The sequence below is a fragment of the Microcebus murinus genome, chromosome 9 (genome assembly GCF_040939455.1).
Source record: "Microcebus murinus isolate Inina chromosome 9, M.murinus_Inina_mat1.0, whole genome shotgun sequence".
Classification (NCBI taxonomy): Eukaryota; Metazoa; Chordata; class Mammalia; order Primates; family Cheirogaleidae; genus Microcebus; species Microcebus murinus.
The window spans coordinates 60294350-60311119 of NC_134112.1; the positions used below are offsets into that span (position 1 = coordinate 60294350).

Consider the following 16770-nt stretch of genomic DNA (forward strand, 5'->3'; position numbering starts at 1 on the left):
CGTTCAGTAAATACTTGTCAACAAATGGCCAGGTGCTGAGTGGACTGGAATCCAGATCATCCTCATGTTCTAATTCCTAATGCAAATTGTAACAACAATGATGAAATCCTTACCAAAGAGTCCAGTCGTGGCCACAGTATGGCTGAACATTTCCAAGGTAGAATCCCAGAGACTGAGTGACCTCCACAAGATTGGTAAAGTCAAGACTAATGCTGTTAAAAAGCACAGACGTCATGATAATCTCATCAATAGCCCATACATCTTCTCCCTGAGAAGAATGATATGGTTGCCACCATCTGAACTGAATTCCAAACTGTCTTGCATCATCTGGTAATTCTACGGAGATTATTCTAAAGGAAAAAAATAAAAGGAAAATTTAAATTATTCTGGTATCGTAAAATACAAATATATTTGTGGGATAGTTTTTTTTTTTTTCCCCTTAAGTACAGGATTAAAAAAAATAGTTCTCGCACTATTATATTCTTTTGAGATTTCCAATTTCCTGTCTGACTCCAATAAAGTCTTCTAAACATAACCAAAAATGTAATTATGTTTTCACTCATTTGATCTTGAAAAAGCTAACTCAATAAAACACAGTGGCAGGATTCACCATAGTTTGGTAGGGGATCTTGGGCAGCTTCTTACACATATTACAGTTTTGGCCTGGTTGGAACCATGGCACTTCCTGATTCCCATGAGTTTAGCACAGTGTACAGCAAGGTCACTTGCTGTGTCATGGCAGCTATGACAATAAACCTGTATCTGACAAATGGGGAAGAAAATTAAGAATAATATCTAACTTCCAGGAGCAATTATTGTACACAGCAGCAGGAACCATACATTAATTGCCATGCAATGACATCTGCTTGAAAGCTCCATAAATCACAGTACCATGCTACTCACATCCATATACGAGGTGAGATGTGAGGCAAATGGCAAATGGAACATTTGTCTCCATCAAGGTGCAATTAACCACCACAAGAGGTGCCTGCAGTAAATGCACACTGAAAGGACTGAGGTTGTATTTTCCCAGTGAGCACAAAAAACTTCCTCACCCAAGTGCGTAGCTGAATAACTTGGAAATAAATTATTTAAAAACTTCAATGTCTAAGGTTGGATTTGCTGAGAAATTAGATGGACTGTCCTATCTTCATATCATATTGTGTAAAGGAACATGCTAAACTTCATCTTGGGAATGTGCTGCTTCACATACTGCAAGTTATTCAAAAGTTATTTCCCTTTACATAGTTTGTATATGGACATATGGGGTAGAATAACATGGCCGTCACCACTGATTACATAAACAGTAAGAACTGGTAGGACTTTTTGCAATGTAAGGAAACATATTTTTTAAATAATAGAAAATCAACATGCAACTACAAAAATAAACATTTAAAAACGCTTTTTAAAGCTAAAAATAGCTATAATACATTTATGGTTTTTAAATACTTACTCCATAATCTGCTGAATTTTTTACCAATATGAATTTATTAGAAGAGTCAAGTTTAGTTAAATTAAGTATCTTAGTAATTTTTACTTTACTTTTTCTAAATTTTTATGTTTATTAAATAAATATATACATTTATTTCTAGTAATATATACAGAAACTAAATAACTGTATTAAAACTGGTTTAATAATAAAAACACCAGGCACTGATTTAATAATTTGATTAGCATTATGTTATTAGAAAATTATAGGTTTTCTTTACATTAATAATTAATTTACATTAATAAATTAATTTTCTTTACATTAATAAAAGCAGTTAATATTGTTGCTGATGAAAATAAATACAACTTTTTAAAAGCAGCAACTGAAAAGTAGAATTTCCTAGGCAACTTTTAAGGAAAATAGCATATATGCATATGATAGCAGCAACTGAAGTGACCAATATTTTCATGGCAGAGATGCTAAGACTGTGAGTCTGTAATTGGACTCTTGAGTTAGAGTTCCCGCTCTGACATCTAACGGCTAATGAGTTTGCAACCACAGAAAAAGTACTGAACTTCTACATGCCTCAGCATCTTTATCTGTGAAACTGGAATAATGATATTCTTATGGCATGGGTCAGAGACTTGTGTTTTAATCTGTTTTTCACTATTGTATCTTAGAACAGGACCTGGCATATAATAAGAACTCAACAAGTTCTTTCTGCACAAAGCACGTATTATCAGTATCCCCATGACAGAGATGTGAATACAGAGGAACAAGGAGGTTAAATATTCTCTTTAGGGCTAAGCAGATTCTATGTGACAATGCCAGGATATGGACCTGGGGGGTTTGACTCTAGAGCCTTGCTCTTAACCTCCACGTCATATCTCTGCGTGTGGTGGGAGTACCTGCTGATTTCACCACGCTTTGCATGTTGTAGTATCTAGTTAGACTAGCTATGCAACTGCCTGATAAAATTATTTCTAGAAGAGAACTCAGAGACTTAGGTCAACTTTCTGTTTCAATCTTCCCTTTGTGGGTAGGTACTAAGCTCATGGATTTATTTTTGAAAATGTTTTATAATGATATGTACTATGGAATTGGGTGACAAGATAAGAAAGAAAGAGGAGATCAAATACAATAATCAAGACATAAAAATAAACCAAGATTAGATTTCATAATAATTTTGGAGCAAAAATAAAGCTCTATAATTAAGAGAAATGCTAGGATAATTTTAGTCTAGCAAGTGTATAAAATTTTACATTAATAAAAGTACCAATTAGTTCACAAGACATTCTAGTCAGTTTGAATTAAAAGACTAGCTTAGATATATTACCAGACTTTAAATTTTATAAATAACAAGTAGATAAGAGTTCTTTTATTTACTGAATGACTCATAGACAAGCAAATTATTTGAAATTGTCTTGGAGTAATAGTGGTTGGCCAACTAGCATATCTAATTTATGGATCACACTTCATTTCTGAACAACCATGGCATAAAGGAACAATATGGAATTCACAGCAATTATAGGCAGCAATTTATACTGAAAGAAATACAGCAAATGGCTAAAGGCATCAAGATATATTTAACTCTCCTATGAAGAATTTGCACAGTTTGTATTATTTATCATATAAAATATAATTTGGTATCTAGAGTATATTAAATTCTACTTCTGCCATGTCACCTTTTATTAATATTTATAAGAGAAAGGGGAGTGAAGAAGCATCTTATGGACAGAGGTACATATATAGAAAATGAAAGCATATTTTCTATGACTACAATATTCTGCTTTTAAAAAATATCTCCATTCTGATCTTAATCTTTCAAGCTATGCACACACTTAATACTGAAAAGCCATCTTGATTCTTAGAAGAAAAATGTTGCTGTCAAGTGGCAGGCAAGATTAAATGCACCTTTGCAATAGCACATTAAATGTGTAATTATTTTTCATATCAACAAAGATTAATTAAATTTCATGATATAGATTGATTACTGAATTTTGCAGCTGTTCATCCTTGTTAGGAAAAATTGTGCTTTAGGCCATGTTAACTTAGGATGGTGATATTTTCTTTATGCTTTTATCATTACCACTTGATTTTCGGTTAATTTTCTTCTAATGTTTACTATGGAGAGTCTATGAAACATTTCTTTAGGATTTATGTGTCTCTGTTGAGTGAGAAAGTTGAGCTTGGCCTTATACTTTTACCTGTACAGGGAAAATATCCAAAACATCTGGTACATTTTTAAAGTTTTGTCATGTATAATATTTATAAGTCATAATAGTTGTTAATTATGATCTCTGTTACATGCCACTTCATTCTCTATGAAAATAAAAGTTCTCATCTATTTGCAAATAATTAAATATAGGGACAGCTGTGGGTAAAACTGTGAAGTATATAAAGTGTACCATCAGTGCTCCTCTCTCCTACTTCCTGAACCCTGTTTTTTTTACAGGGTGCAAATGAGAGCTTCATTGCCCCAAACCCTCTCTCTCATCACCATGTGATTAAAATATACTACCGGGAAGGGAAATGGTCTTAGTTCTTTATACACAACTGTGAATGTAAGCCATGGCATCACCTCCTTTAATGGCATTTTAACTTTAAATTTTTTTTTTTTTTTTTTTTTTGAGACAGAGTCTTGCTCTGTTGCATGGGCTAGAGTGGCGTGGCATCAGCCTAGCTCACAGCAACCTCAAACTCCTGGGCTCAAGCAATCCTTTTGCCTCAGCCTCCCGAGTAGCTGGGACTACAGGCATGTGCCACCATGCCCGGCTAATTTTTTCTAGATATATTAGTTGGCCAATTAATTTCTTTCTATTTTTAGTAGAGACGGGGTCTCACTCTTGTTCAGGCTGGTTTCGAACTCCTGATCTCGAGCAATCTCCCCGCATCGGCCTCCCACAGAGCTAGGATTACAGGCGTGAGCCACCGTGCCTGGCCTTAACTTTAAATCTTAATTTTGAGATTTCCCATCCTCTCCTTCCTCGATATTTTTAAAGGAATTTCAGTGAGCAGCTCAGTAAGTGTTCTGGAGGGCACACTTAAGCATTATAAAAGGTATCCACATAAGAAAAACATTTGTACCCCCTTAATATTTTGAAATAAAAAAAAATTGTTCTAGGAAGGTACAGGATATTTTGGACACTTCTGAAGTTATACAACTTATGGTAGTTTTACTCTGCCAACTTTGAAGGATAGCCCAGCTTCAAGTAAAATGAAGTCTAACAATTGTTATTATAGACGATGAAATCTATATGGTAAAGACAAATGATGTGGCCTGAAGAAAGGGCTTCAAAGATAATTTCACGTTCCACCTTTGCCAGGGCTAATAAACATGCTAGAAAAATTTCTTTGTACTCATTACTTAAATTACATGCAAAATTTTAAAATATATTGGTTATCGTATTTTGAGTTATACCATAAAATTTATTATAACATATTAAATACATTGCTAAGAAATATTTGTTAACAGCATTTACAATTTCATGCCGCATTATTCATAAAATTCTACGTAATAGTTTACCTTCTAGTTGAATAAGGAAAACAGTGTAAACTATTTTTCTCTTTCCTAACCATCGAAATATTTCACTTATATGCACATTTCAAAATAAGAGAATACATTTCTTCAAATTATCAGTGAGACAAATGGATTAGAAGAACAGGGCTTGCTAGTTTTTCATTGCAAGATACATCAATCTTTGTCCTCTCTCTCAAAGGAAAATATCTAGAATCTTATACCATTCGAATTATGATTTCCCCAGGAAGGAGATGTCAGTCTAACCATTTTTCCAAATGCTTTCCAACATACCTGGGCTCATGATAGTTGAGATATGAATAGTGCTCCAGGAGTTTCCAAGTTATCCCATTATCATAAGAATAATGCAATAAAACTCCTTCGCCAGGCTGGTCAGGGGCTCTGCATGTGCTTAGAACAGATTTGCTCCCCAGTCTCAGGGTGAACTGGAGAAACCTAGACATAAATTGTCTATAATTAGTGTGGGAATAAACATTTTTAACCATAATGTTCATTTGGATCTTTAAAGAATTTCAAACAAATTTAAATGAACTACCCCAAAACTGTATGCTTCTACTCATCCCTCTTTCATAAAATGTAAGTAATTTCACTGTGAGATGTATGAATTAAATGTAGAAGATGAGGTCAATGTGTGTATTTTATAAATATAGTCACAAAAATATAACTGTATATTTATGCATATTTGTATACTATGTACTTGTGTATATACACTTAAAATGCCAATCACTCCTTTAATGCATTATTTATGAGGCACTGGGGGAAGGGAAGTTGTAGAGTAAATCTAATCAGCCTCTGCAAGCTGTCAAATAAATAAAACTACATAAATAATTAACTAGCCCTTGGCGTAAGAACACAGTTTTGATGCTAACACTTCATATTTTTAAAAATCTAGTCAGTTACCATATCTCAAAGTCATTGGTGAGCCTTCTAATTTATTAAAAACTAGGGCAAATTAAACCTAAATAAACCATAAGCTCCCTCCCATCCTGGTTAAAAATTGGAAGATGTGTGTGTGTGTATAAATATATAAAAGAAAAGAAAAAAGAAAAATTGAAAATATATCTAAATTCAACATTAGTACCTGGTTTCTGTGTGTATTCTATCCTGCCTTCACTCACCTGGATTGTGAGCTGTCAAGGAAGGATGTAATTAGCTGACGCCTCCCCTCTTTGTTGAAAACCAGGGCCTTACCGCTGGCCAAGACACCACAACCAAAGCTGACTTCAGCACCACGGATAGAGTAAAAGTTATGGTAAGAGGAGAGCCTGGAACTGCCAAAGCTTTCAGAAATAAACATTGGGAATGTCTGGGATGCCATCTCACAAGCTGGGCCAGAAAATCCAGGATCACACCTGAAAGAAATATGGTGAAATTAAATCTGAAACTATTGGTCCATTCAGAGATTCTTGAATCTACTTGGAGGAGGAGGAGGAAGTCCAGAGGCTAGGATTTGACTGAATGGTAAATGAGGCTCATTAGTCTTTAGAGAATACTGAATCTGAAAATGTGATAAAGGAGGATGGACTGCAAATATTCCAGATGAATACAGTCTTTGCACAGCCGTGCTGTAAAAATCTTATGATTAAAAAATATTTCAGGGCTCACCTTCAACCATTGCCAGCAGTTTATTTAAAATGCATCTATGTTCATGCACATTTCCAACTTAACATCTTTCTAAAAGGTATGTCATATGTATATAATTTTATTCATAATGATGCTCATTAACTTTATAGAAGAAACAACACAAATAAAATGCTTTTAACAAGATATCTAGGATAAATTTTCTCTAAGAACAAACATAAAAACACATGCTATGTTTGTGATGGGAATTATTTTCAATATTTGGAAACTACTGAAAATAACTCTGTCTTTAACTATTTAAAACTTAGATTGGCATTATAAAGGGGATGTGACACCCTTGACCTAGATAGAAGTCCTTAGCAGAACTGTGTTGCCTCTCAGTGGACTCCCAAATTAGTATGTGCTTCAAGAAAAATAAACCCACCCCCTCCAACAACCTGCTTGCTCCCATGTGAGAATGTGCTGTACTTATGTTAGCTGACTAGAATATGTATGGAGCTCTCTGAGTCTTCTATCAGTGAGAAAATGCATTTTCATCACAGATGAATCAATACTTGAAACTTCTTACATGTTAAGGAGTTTACCCAACAGGAGTCAGTTTCAAATTCTTTGAGTGCACTATTTCTTTCTCATTACATTTACAATGTTGCCCATTATAAAATAAAATCAGCATCTTATTGGACAACGGATTCTCATATAAGCATTCAAAACTTGCCAAAGCCTAAAGCAAGCCTTTTATAAAGCAAGTGTACCAATGAAGTGATGTTATAGCATGGCTCAGTGGATACTTCTTTAGCAATATCACTGAAACTGGGGTCTATGCTGGCCTTTTGAAGAGTCCAAGGAATGTATGAACATGCTGAAATCAAATGCCAAATTTTGTATATATTGGATTTTCTGGAGGAGAAGGTCCACAGTTTTTATCATATTATCAAGGAAGTTGGACCCTGAAACGCTAAGAACTATTGTAGCATGAAATTTGAGGGTTCTCTTGGCATCTTAAACACCATCAGGGAAGGGGAGGGCAAGAAAATCAATATTTACTTAATATGTAAATGAGCCTCAAACAGTTACCTTCTTTCACATGTTGTCTCATGGACTTAGACTAAATAGCCAAGTCATTTCCAAAAAGGATAGATAAAAAGATCAGCTAAATTGAACACATTTTAAAGTCAGGAAACTGAATGTGGTTAACCATGGCCACAAATTGGAACTAGTGTTCCCTAGTAAGACTATCTATGCCAGAGTGCATTTCAGGGCAAATGCATTTTTATGCATATTGAATGCATCTTATTAGGATGAGTGATTGGGAGAAATTTGTGATCATTTAGGTAGAGATAACTCACATTACAGTCAGTCTCCATTTAGTGGTTTTGTAAGTCTACTTTTGATCAAAGTTTATTCAATGGGAATAGAATGCTAATGACTTTACTCATATTTTAAAAGCAAGAAACAAACAAACAAACCCCGTAGTCATCATTTTCCAGCAAAACAGTAGGGTAGCACACACTGGTGATTTCAGGAATGACATGAGGCTCTCTTGACTCCAAATATGTCCCTTACTGGTTCATGTACCCACTCTTAAATATAGCAGTATGGTTGGTCTGCATCTCAGGGAAACAGATCCCATTGTTAAGATACATGGAGGACACTTGCGAAGGAAGGGTTCTAACATGCTTGCTCCTCCTCAGCTGCTCTAACAGGGTTGGGCTTATCAGCTTAGAGACCCAGGCCTGGGACAGTACACAGGCCAGGAAGTGTCTGAGAGCAGGAGAGGGTGTGATCCTGGCAGCAAATAGCGGTAGTAATGAGGGGAGCCAAGTGGAGAGAAAAATACAGAGCTGCGGAGGTCCCAAATTCAAGGATCTGCTTAAAGGAAATAAGTGGTATCGAATATCAAGTTCTTTTCCATGCAATTTTGCTCTAACTCAGCAAGGCCCATATTGCTGGAAAAGGAAATAGTAGTCAAACTTTTAGCCCAGCTGTATATGAACAAATCCAATGAGTATTACATAAAACATTGTCAGAAATAGGGAAAAAACCCTAACGTTTCAAACTGGGGGAAATATTCTGTAAAAGCTCAGAAGGAGGAAAAGGCCATGATTATTCAGGATAATGTATGGTGTCAAAAGAGAACAATGTCCAAAAGCATAAAACTACCATTTTGATTTCTGTTTGCACCCAGTATAGGTGACACAGATGGTTGCCTTAATAAAACCACTTACTGCTAACAGGAATATTATAATCGGCCTTGCAAAATGACCTCCTCCCTATTTTTGGTTCCCTCAGACTTTACCAGTCAAACCATACAACCAAACTTAGCTAGCCTCCCCACAGGACTCACCATCCATCACCAATGGCTGATTCTTGAACCAGACCACCTGAAGACTCTATGACTTCCAACCCCACGCGGCCTGACCTGCATTCCACAACCCACTGTAAAAGCCCTCGCCCTTGGCTGGTCACAGATATGGGTTTGAGACTATTTCTCCTGACAGACGTCTTTCACGTTAAAAGTCCTTTCTTCCTTGGCAATCCTTGTCATCTCGATAGTTGGCACTTTGTGTGGTGAGTGATGATAGGACCTAGGCTGGACACCTTTTGGGGTTCAATAACAATACTGTACACACGAAATGAAGTATGAGGTCTATCGTAATTGTAGATAGGTCTTTCAGAAATATCACCTTCTATTTTCTTTAATAAAAGAAGTTGTCATTTTAGATAATTTATTTTCAAAACTTTCAGGACAACCTCAGGAACTGTAAAAATCCCTAGCCTCCTGTTAATTTTATTTGAAACACACCAGACAAGAGAATGGCCTGGTTATGGATAATGGATGAAGATAACAACTTGAGAAAAACATCAGCCAATGTTTCATAGATCTAATGAGTAAGTGTTTGGGGGCAGGAGTTGGTAGTTTTATGAAAAAGCACAGAGATACGTATTCAACTTTGAAATATACATAGAAACTTTTCATTTTTTCATATACTTTATAAATCATTTTCATTGTGTATATTTCTTTCCTTGTTAATGAAATTCATTGAAATATAGTTTAAAAGTTAAGTTGCCACCCTAATTTCAGTACTGACACATCTTTGCCTCATGCATGTAATTTCTAAATGATCAGATTCAAAGACCTTTTGAGTTCTCCATTCATTCATTAGCTAATTACTCTTTTTGTTAGGAGGATAAAAGATTGATTAGATGATCTGCTATTGAAAGCTTATCAGTTGATATGATCTGGATGTTTGGTCCCTCCAAATCTCATGTTGAAGTTTGATCCCCAGTGTTGAATGTGGAGCCTGGTAGGAGGTGTTTGGGCCATGGGTGGATCCCTCATGAATGGCTTGGTGCCCTCCCGGTGATAATGAATGAGTTCTCTCTTTATTAGTTCATGTGAGAGCTGGTTGTTTAAAAGAGCCTGGCACCTCCTCCCCCTCTCTTGGTCCTCTTCTCTCCATGTGACACCTGCTCCCCATCACCTGCTTTGCTTGGAAGCTCCCTGTGGCCCTCACCAGAAGCAGGCGCTGGTGCCACACTCCTTGTACAGTCTGCAGAACCGTGAGCCAATAAACCTCATTTCTTTATAAATTACTCAGTCTCAGGTATTCCTTTATAGCAGTGCAAACTGGACTAACACATTTGTATAACAAAGATTTCCCATGGTTTCAGAAAATCCCAAGATATTTTATAATTAAATGTTAATATGAGGATGACATAATAAATGTGAATATCCATTTTTGGCATAAAACATAAAATAATTCACCAGTGGTGATTAGATATTACGCTATTAACGTATAATTTCAGATTTCATATTCAACATCAATGTTCTGTAAAACACTTTATAATCATTTTGAAGACCCAAATGATTTTCAAAAGTAAACAAGATTGTGAAGTTACATTTAAAGATGATACATTTTCTTATCAAGCCTGCTAAATTTGGCCCAGTCCGGTTTACTTTAGCATTGGGTCTATGGGTCATTACTGATTTTTATAATCATTTACAAAGCATGCCTGGAATGAAAATATGACTCATGGACACTAGAACAAGATTATGGAAAGGAATGTAACTACACACAGAGAGGGCAGCCACCAAGCTATGAGGAATTCAAATTTGTTCACAAATTACATGAGGAATGCTAATTTTATTCACAATTTGGCCTAACATACAATTTATCAATTAACTTTCACTTACAGAATACATTCAAATTACACTTGAATTGCATTAGGAGTATCCAATTTTTTTTTTAAACTTAAAAAGACCTCAAATCCTTAAAAAGGATATTTAAACAAAAGACTTGTGGCTTTATATAAAGTATATCTCAAAAAGGAGAAGCATAAATATTATCTTAAAATGCTTACTTGCAACCATGCCGAGTGCACTGTCCTCTGCCAGAGCAGAATTTGAGACATGAGGGACCAATATAAACTGCAGGGAGAAAGAGATCATGTAAAAGATGGTAACAATTTAGAAACCAAGAACAGCACCAGTAGAATTTTGTGAAGTAATACCCATGACATATGGCCTGTTGTATGTGTGTTGTGTGTAGGAATCCAGGGTCACATAAGGTAAGTGTTTAGTTACAAATCTGCTGGAACTGTTTTAACTTATGCAAATGACCCTTCAAAGATTTTAATATTTCATGTCAAACAAGGTAGGACCATATGATTTGGAATCCTTAGTGGACTTCTGCTAAGACAATTTTAGATAAAATGTTAGAGCTGCTGCCTTGAGTGTTTTACAAAGTTTATATTCTTTAGGCAGAAGTAAAGAGTTTACAAAGGATTAATGTGATATGTTACAAAGTGGGGCAGTTATAACTATAATTTTCATTCCTATGTGGGGAAAACCTGTAACACTGCAGGTGATTGTATTCCATTATTTTTGAATATTAATCTACCCTGCCTGGAAATGAGGAGTCAAGATTCTCTTGTTGAGCCTAGTTTTCTTCATCATGGAAATTTTTTTTCCCTCAATGCTGGGCTTGACTGATAATGTGATGTTACAAACCTAAATTTTAATCTTTGAATGCTGAGTAAAAGGCTCATGATTGTTGAATGGTAGATTCCAAGATACTCAAATATATACTCCAAATATATTTAAAGCTATTATATCTTTTGACAATCAGAACAATTAATAACATACCAAATAGTATAAAAGTGGTACAAAACCAATGAGAAGTTCAAGATGCAATGATTAGTAAGAACCTCATGCATTCAATTTTAGGCATAAACAAATTTACAATACATCATCATTTTCTTCTCTGTCTTGTAATCACATCAAACTATTTAAATGATTTTTATTTTAAAATAAAATTTCCTGTGGCCTATGCTCCTACATGCACTTAATCCTTGGAACCAATTAACAGTGCAGTAATTCAAATGCAATGCAAAACAGGTCAAGGAAAAAACTCTTGGTAAAGGAAATAGCTGGTTTAGGAAGAGATTACATAGCAGGCTGAGTAGTTATAGGTATTGGTTTTAGGTGTCAGATAATCTTAGATTCAAATATTCTGGTTTCATCCAGGAAACTCTGGATAAATGATTTATTCTGTCTAAGCCTGAGTGTTCCTATTTTTTAAAATGGAATAATATTATTCCTTGGAGGGAAGAATAATTGAAACATGTCATGCTTAGTATGGTGCCTGGCACCCTATGGTTATAATCACCACCACCACACTGGGGTCAAATATTCCTCACCACCCTCCTGTCCTATTGCTTTGGTCAGCTCCACTGTCCACTAAGTGCTGAGGAACAAGAAAGGGCTGGCTCCCTTCTTTTTCAGTCTGGAAAAGCGTCAGGATTGCTTGCATATTTGATTCTATGGCTGCAGGAGGATCTGCTTCAGGTCCTATAAGTGGTCCACTGCCTTTTGCAGTGTCATTCTGGAGGCTGCTCTGTTTAAAATCAGTTTTAAAAGCCTCCACCATAAAACCATTCAACATTAAGACTTTCCAAATCAATGAAAAAAACTGCAATTACGAATTTTGTTGTCATCCCTCCCTGCTAACAATGGAGTTATTAGGACTCACTTAATATGAGTAAGTTTATGGGCTCCCTTTTCCTAAGGGTGTGGAAAGGACAGATGAGCCTTCTTCAGTATTATTAGTAATGACAGATAAGCCTCCTTTACTATTATCAGTAATGTAATCAAGTTAGAAAAATAAAAAAAAAATGACAACAAATATACTTTGCTCTAGGTTTTTCATTTTGCTCAGATTTTCAGGGTAATTTCCAATATACCTTCTTTACACACTAGCAGAAGCTGACTCTGCCATAAAGGAAGAGCATCCCTCCCAGAATTATGACGCTGACCTGTTTTTTTTTTTTTCTCTCTCTGTTATTTCCCACCTCTTGGCATAATTCTGGAATTCCACGGTGAAATGGGAGAGAGTTCAGGGGTGTTTTGGGGCAAGTTAGCACACATTTCTCTTGGGAAGGAATGAGTGTGTGTCCTCTTTTTTCCCTGGTAAAGAAGCCAAAAAGCGGGTCCTGTTTTTGTGAATTCTATGTGAAGTCTCACATAGAATGACAAAATGGAAGAGATTCTGCCCCAGGTTTTGCATTCAACTTACACTGCCAACCATGTGCATTCCATATGTCTTTGCCTCTTCCCATTTTACTAAAACCAGGATGTGGGAACTCAGAGCATGTGTAGTGAACACTTTGTAAACTAAAATCATGTTGTAATAACCGTCTTTAGGAAATTGAGATATACTTTTCATAGGCTTATATGTGCTTCATTGCACTCCTAATTTTCTCATATACTTTATTTCATTATTGATTTCTAAACTATTTTTATGATTATTGAAGTAAATAAAGGCCTATTATATGACCTTTAAAAAGTATGACAGCAAGAAAAAGTCAAAAGTCACTTGTATCCCACTATCCACTATACATATTCTCTAAAGCCAATCAACAGGTACAGTAATTAAAATGTTATGTACAATGTTATATCAATGGAGAAACTGCATTTTAACACCTCATCTTTAAATGTTTTTGCAAATGCGCTATGTTTATGTCCATATAACTCATGAGGTCTCTGAATGTGGGCCTTTTATTGGTCTTTTTTGAATACAGATTGCTTAAAGAATTCTTATTGGTTCGCTGACAAATTATCCTGCCTAAAGTTATTCTCAAATTTCAAAAATATAATTAGTTGTGTTTCAATGTCTGAATTATTCAAAAATAACAAAAAAGGTGGTTAAGACATAGAAAATCAGTATTAAACAATGGTGTAGATCTTTCCCATTTTACAAACTGACCACAAATCAGTGGCTATGCTAAATCTACTTAATGATTGGCATTTTGTCCCTTCCCCCTTTTCTTCCTCCCTTTTTTACTTCCTTGGAGTATATAAGCCTTCAGTCAAATTTATATATTTTCCTGTGGCCTATACTTTTCCCTGAAAATAGGAAACCTATGAATCTACCTGTAATTAAAATAACAAAAAAATGGAGTCAGCTGTTAATAACAAATATAAGAAATTTACAACCATGCAGCCCAATAGCTTAAAATGTCTTCTCTCATTGTCATAAATGATAATGGCTTTAAATTAGTGGAAAAAATTTCAACAATTCATTAAAAATTAAAGATAGAACACTTTTTCTGTATATCTAAATTTTCCTTTTATACTGTTTTTTGTAAAGGAGGTAGAAGTTTCACTAATCATTTTAGAGATGATGTTTCCTTCTGCATAGTGTCTGCATCTAAAAGATCAGCATTCCAGATGCTGTGGTAGTTACTAAGAGAAGAATGGGTCTTATTTTAATATATGCAGTATGATAAGTATTTATGTTAATTTTGTATAAAAAAATCAAAGAAAATGTGAGGATATCCCTTATCATCAACTGTGAATTTGAGTTTCAGGGTTTTATGCATTTTAAGATTATATATGTTGAAATATTCTAGCATCTAATATTGCTGACTACACTGGCTTTTTTTTTTTTTTTTTCATGATTGCTCATCCCTGAGCTTCTAACAGAATGCAAAGGAGAAAAGGAAGAAAGGGCGTTTAATGAATCACAAGACCATGACTTAGAAATGTGATTAAGTCTGTGCTGACGAACAAAAGCACAGGAAGACTCTATATCAATGGCATGTGATTATGACAGGCAGAAACACTAACCATTATCAATTGCCCACATGTTTCCAAGGATCGGTCCTGTTTGTCTCCAGCGAATCCTGGTGTTCCGGGTTAGTGCTGCGTTAGGAAGGGGAATCGTTATTCGGTTCCACCTGCAAGAAATTTAGCACAAAACCAACTTCACAACAATGTCCACATATTTTGAGCCTATTTTACATGCTTTTGATGTTCTAGTTTCTGTGTGCTTGGAAAAGCACTAGAGTATGTCAATAAACTCTCTAAAACCTGTGAAGTTTTTAATTGTGAAGCAGACATATAACTTGTAAAATCCGTATCATGCTAAAGTAGTGGATTTGTTCTTAATAGAAAGCAATAATTATTTTGTTGTAAGAAGTTCTTTTTAGAAAATTAAAAATATTTTCACTTTATTTTTATTTTTTTGTTTTCTTATGAATTTATTTATTATTTATATAGATTTAGGGGTGCATATGCAGATTTGTTACATGAATATATTGTATTGCGGTGAAATCTGGGCTTTTGTGTAACCCTCACTCGATTAGTATCCATTAGGTAATTTCTCATCCCACTCCTCCTCCCATCCTCCTGAGTCTCCAGTGTTTATTATTCCACTAAGTGGACTCATTATTTAGCTCTCACTTATAAGAACACACAGTATTTGATTTTCTGTTCCTGAATTATCTCACTTAAAATAATGGCCTCCAGTTCCAGCCACGTTGCTGCAAAAGACATGATTTCAATCTTTTTCATGGCTGAGTAATATCCCATACACACACACACACACACACCCAACAAGAAGTTTTTTCCATCAATACTCAGATCTTATATGTTATCCCAGGATAGGCATCTATGCTGATTAGCATAAATTACTTTTTATTTTTTGCTATCCCCTAACCCTATGAACATTTAAAGAGGGGCTAAGAAAGAAAATAATTCCCAAGTTAATTTTGCCATCGTGGAAATATTTTTACTATTCACTTATTCTGTAAAGTGGCAAGTACTTTACATAATCCTCTTTAATTCTCATAGTGGCCCCCAAAGGAGTATATTATTCTTCTTAATTATGGGGAAAGAAGTGCAATGTTAGAGAGGGTATACATCATTACACAGGCAGTAGCAGGATTTAAATCCAGGTCCAATTCCAAAACTCAACTTTCCTCTACTTCTCTATGCTGTATCTTCCTAAAAATGAGTATTTTGGCAATTAGTCTTTTGGCAATAACCACAGGACCACCACATAGAATTTAAATTCCTGTATTCCCAAATACAAGTGAAATACATATAGAATGAATGATCTTACAAATTGTAATCTTGCATTAGATTTACCAAAGGCATTGTCTATTTTTTTATTTCAGGAAATTATGGGGGTATAAACATTTTGGTTATATGTTATGACTTTGCCACATCCCTATTTTTTAAATAAGATTACTTTAAAAGAAAAGTCAGGTTCCTTACCTATTATGCCAAAAATGCTAGCCTCAGGATTACTCATTGATTGTCATTCTGGAACAAGGATTCAAGTCTTTCAGTGTCTCAGAAAGAATTTACTCACCCGCTGTAGTTCTCAGAGGAGTAGATAGTGCTGTGGGGGAGATGGGGGCCAGCACAGACCTCAGGTAAGCATTCAGTGTGCAGGAGGGACCAGGAACGCCCATGGTTGGTAGAAAACTCCAAATTTACACTAATGACACCAGAACAAGCGCAACAAAAAGGGGCAAAGATAACAAATAAAATGAAGTTTTCATCTCCGGCTAAGTACATTAAATCTGTAGAACCAATATAAAATTTTGTTAAGATGCTGTCTCCTAAATGATTGTTTTATCCTTCACTGAAGTCTGGCCAGCTTTCAAAGGGCAATCAGTTAAATTACTGCTATAAAAACAATGTTTTAAAGACAACAAATGGTAACTTGAACTGTGCTCTGGAGTTTGATAGCTGGAAAGGCAATTACCATGTCTCACACTGTCACTTCATCCTGTGAATGTGAGACGACAGAACTCTTAGAAAGGATACCAGCAACACTTCGGCAAGTGAAACCAAGTGAAACTGAGAAGTCATAGCTCTTGAAGTGCTAATTGATTTCCGTGCTTATTATTAGGGGGTCACTAGCCAACATGA

General features: G+C 35.3%; 1 protein-coding gene across 3 annotated transcripts in view; it reads right to left on the reverse strand.

Moving 5' to 3' along the window:
- RELN (reelin) overlaps positions 1-16770 on the reverse strand; it is a 457647-nt gene that overhangs the window by 139665 nt on the left and 301212 nt on the right. For all 3 annotated transcript variants that reach the window (XM_012747047.2, XM_012747038.2, XM_076006499.1), the window contains exons 15-20: positions 16205-16333; positions 14677-14786; positions 10911-10977; positions 6086-6319; positions 5241-5402; positions 114-350 (exon numbers count right to left, since the gene is read on the reverse strand). In XM_012747047.2, coding sequence (XP_012602501.2) covers positions 114-350; positions 5241-5402; positions 6086-6319; positions 10911-10977; positions 14677-14786; positions 16205-16333 — 939 coding nt within the window. The remainder of the gene's footprint in view (positions 1-113; positions 351-5240; positions 5403-6085; positions 6320-10910; positions 10978-14676; positions 14787-16204; positions 16334-16770) is intronic.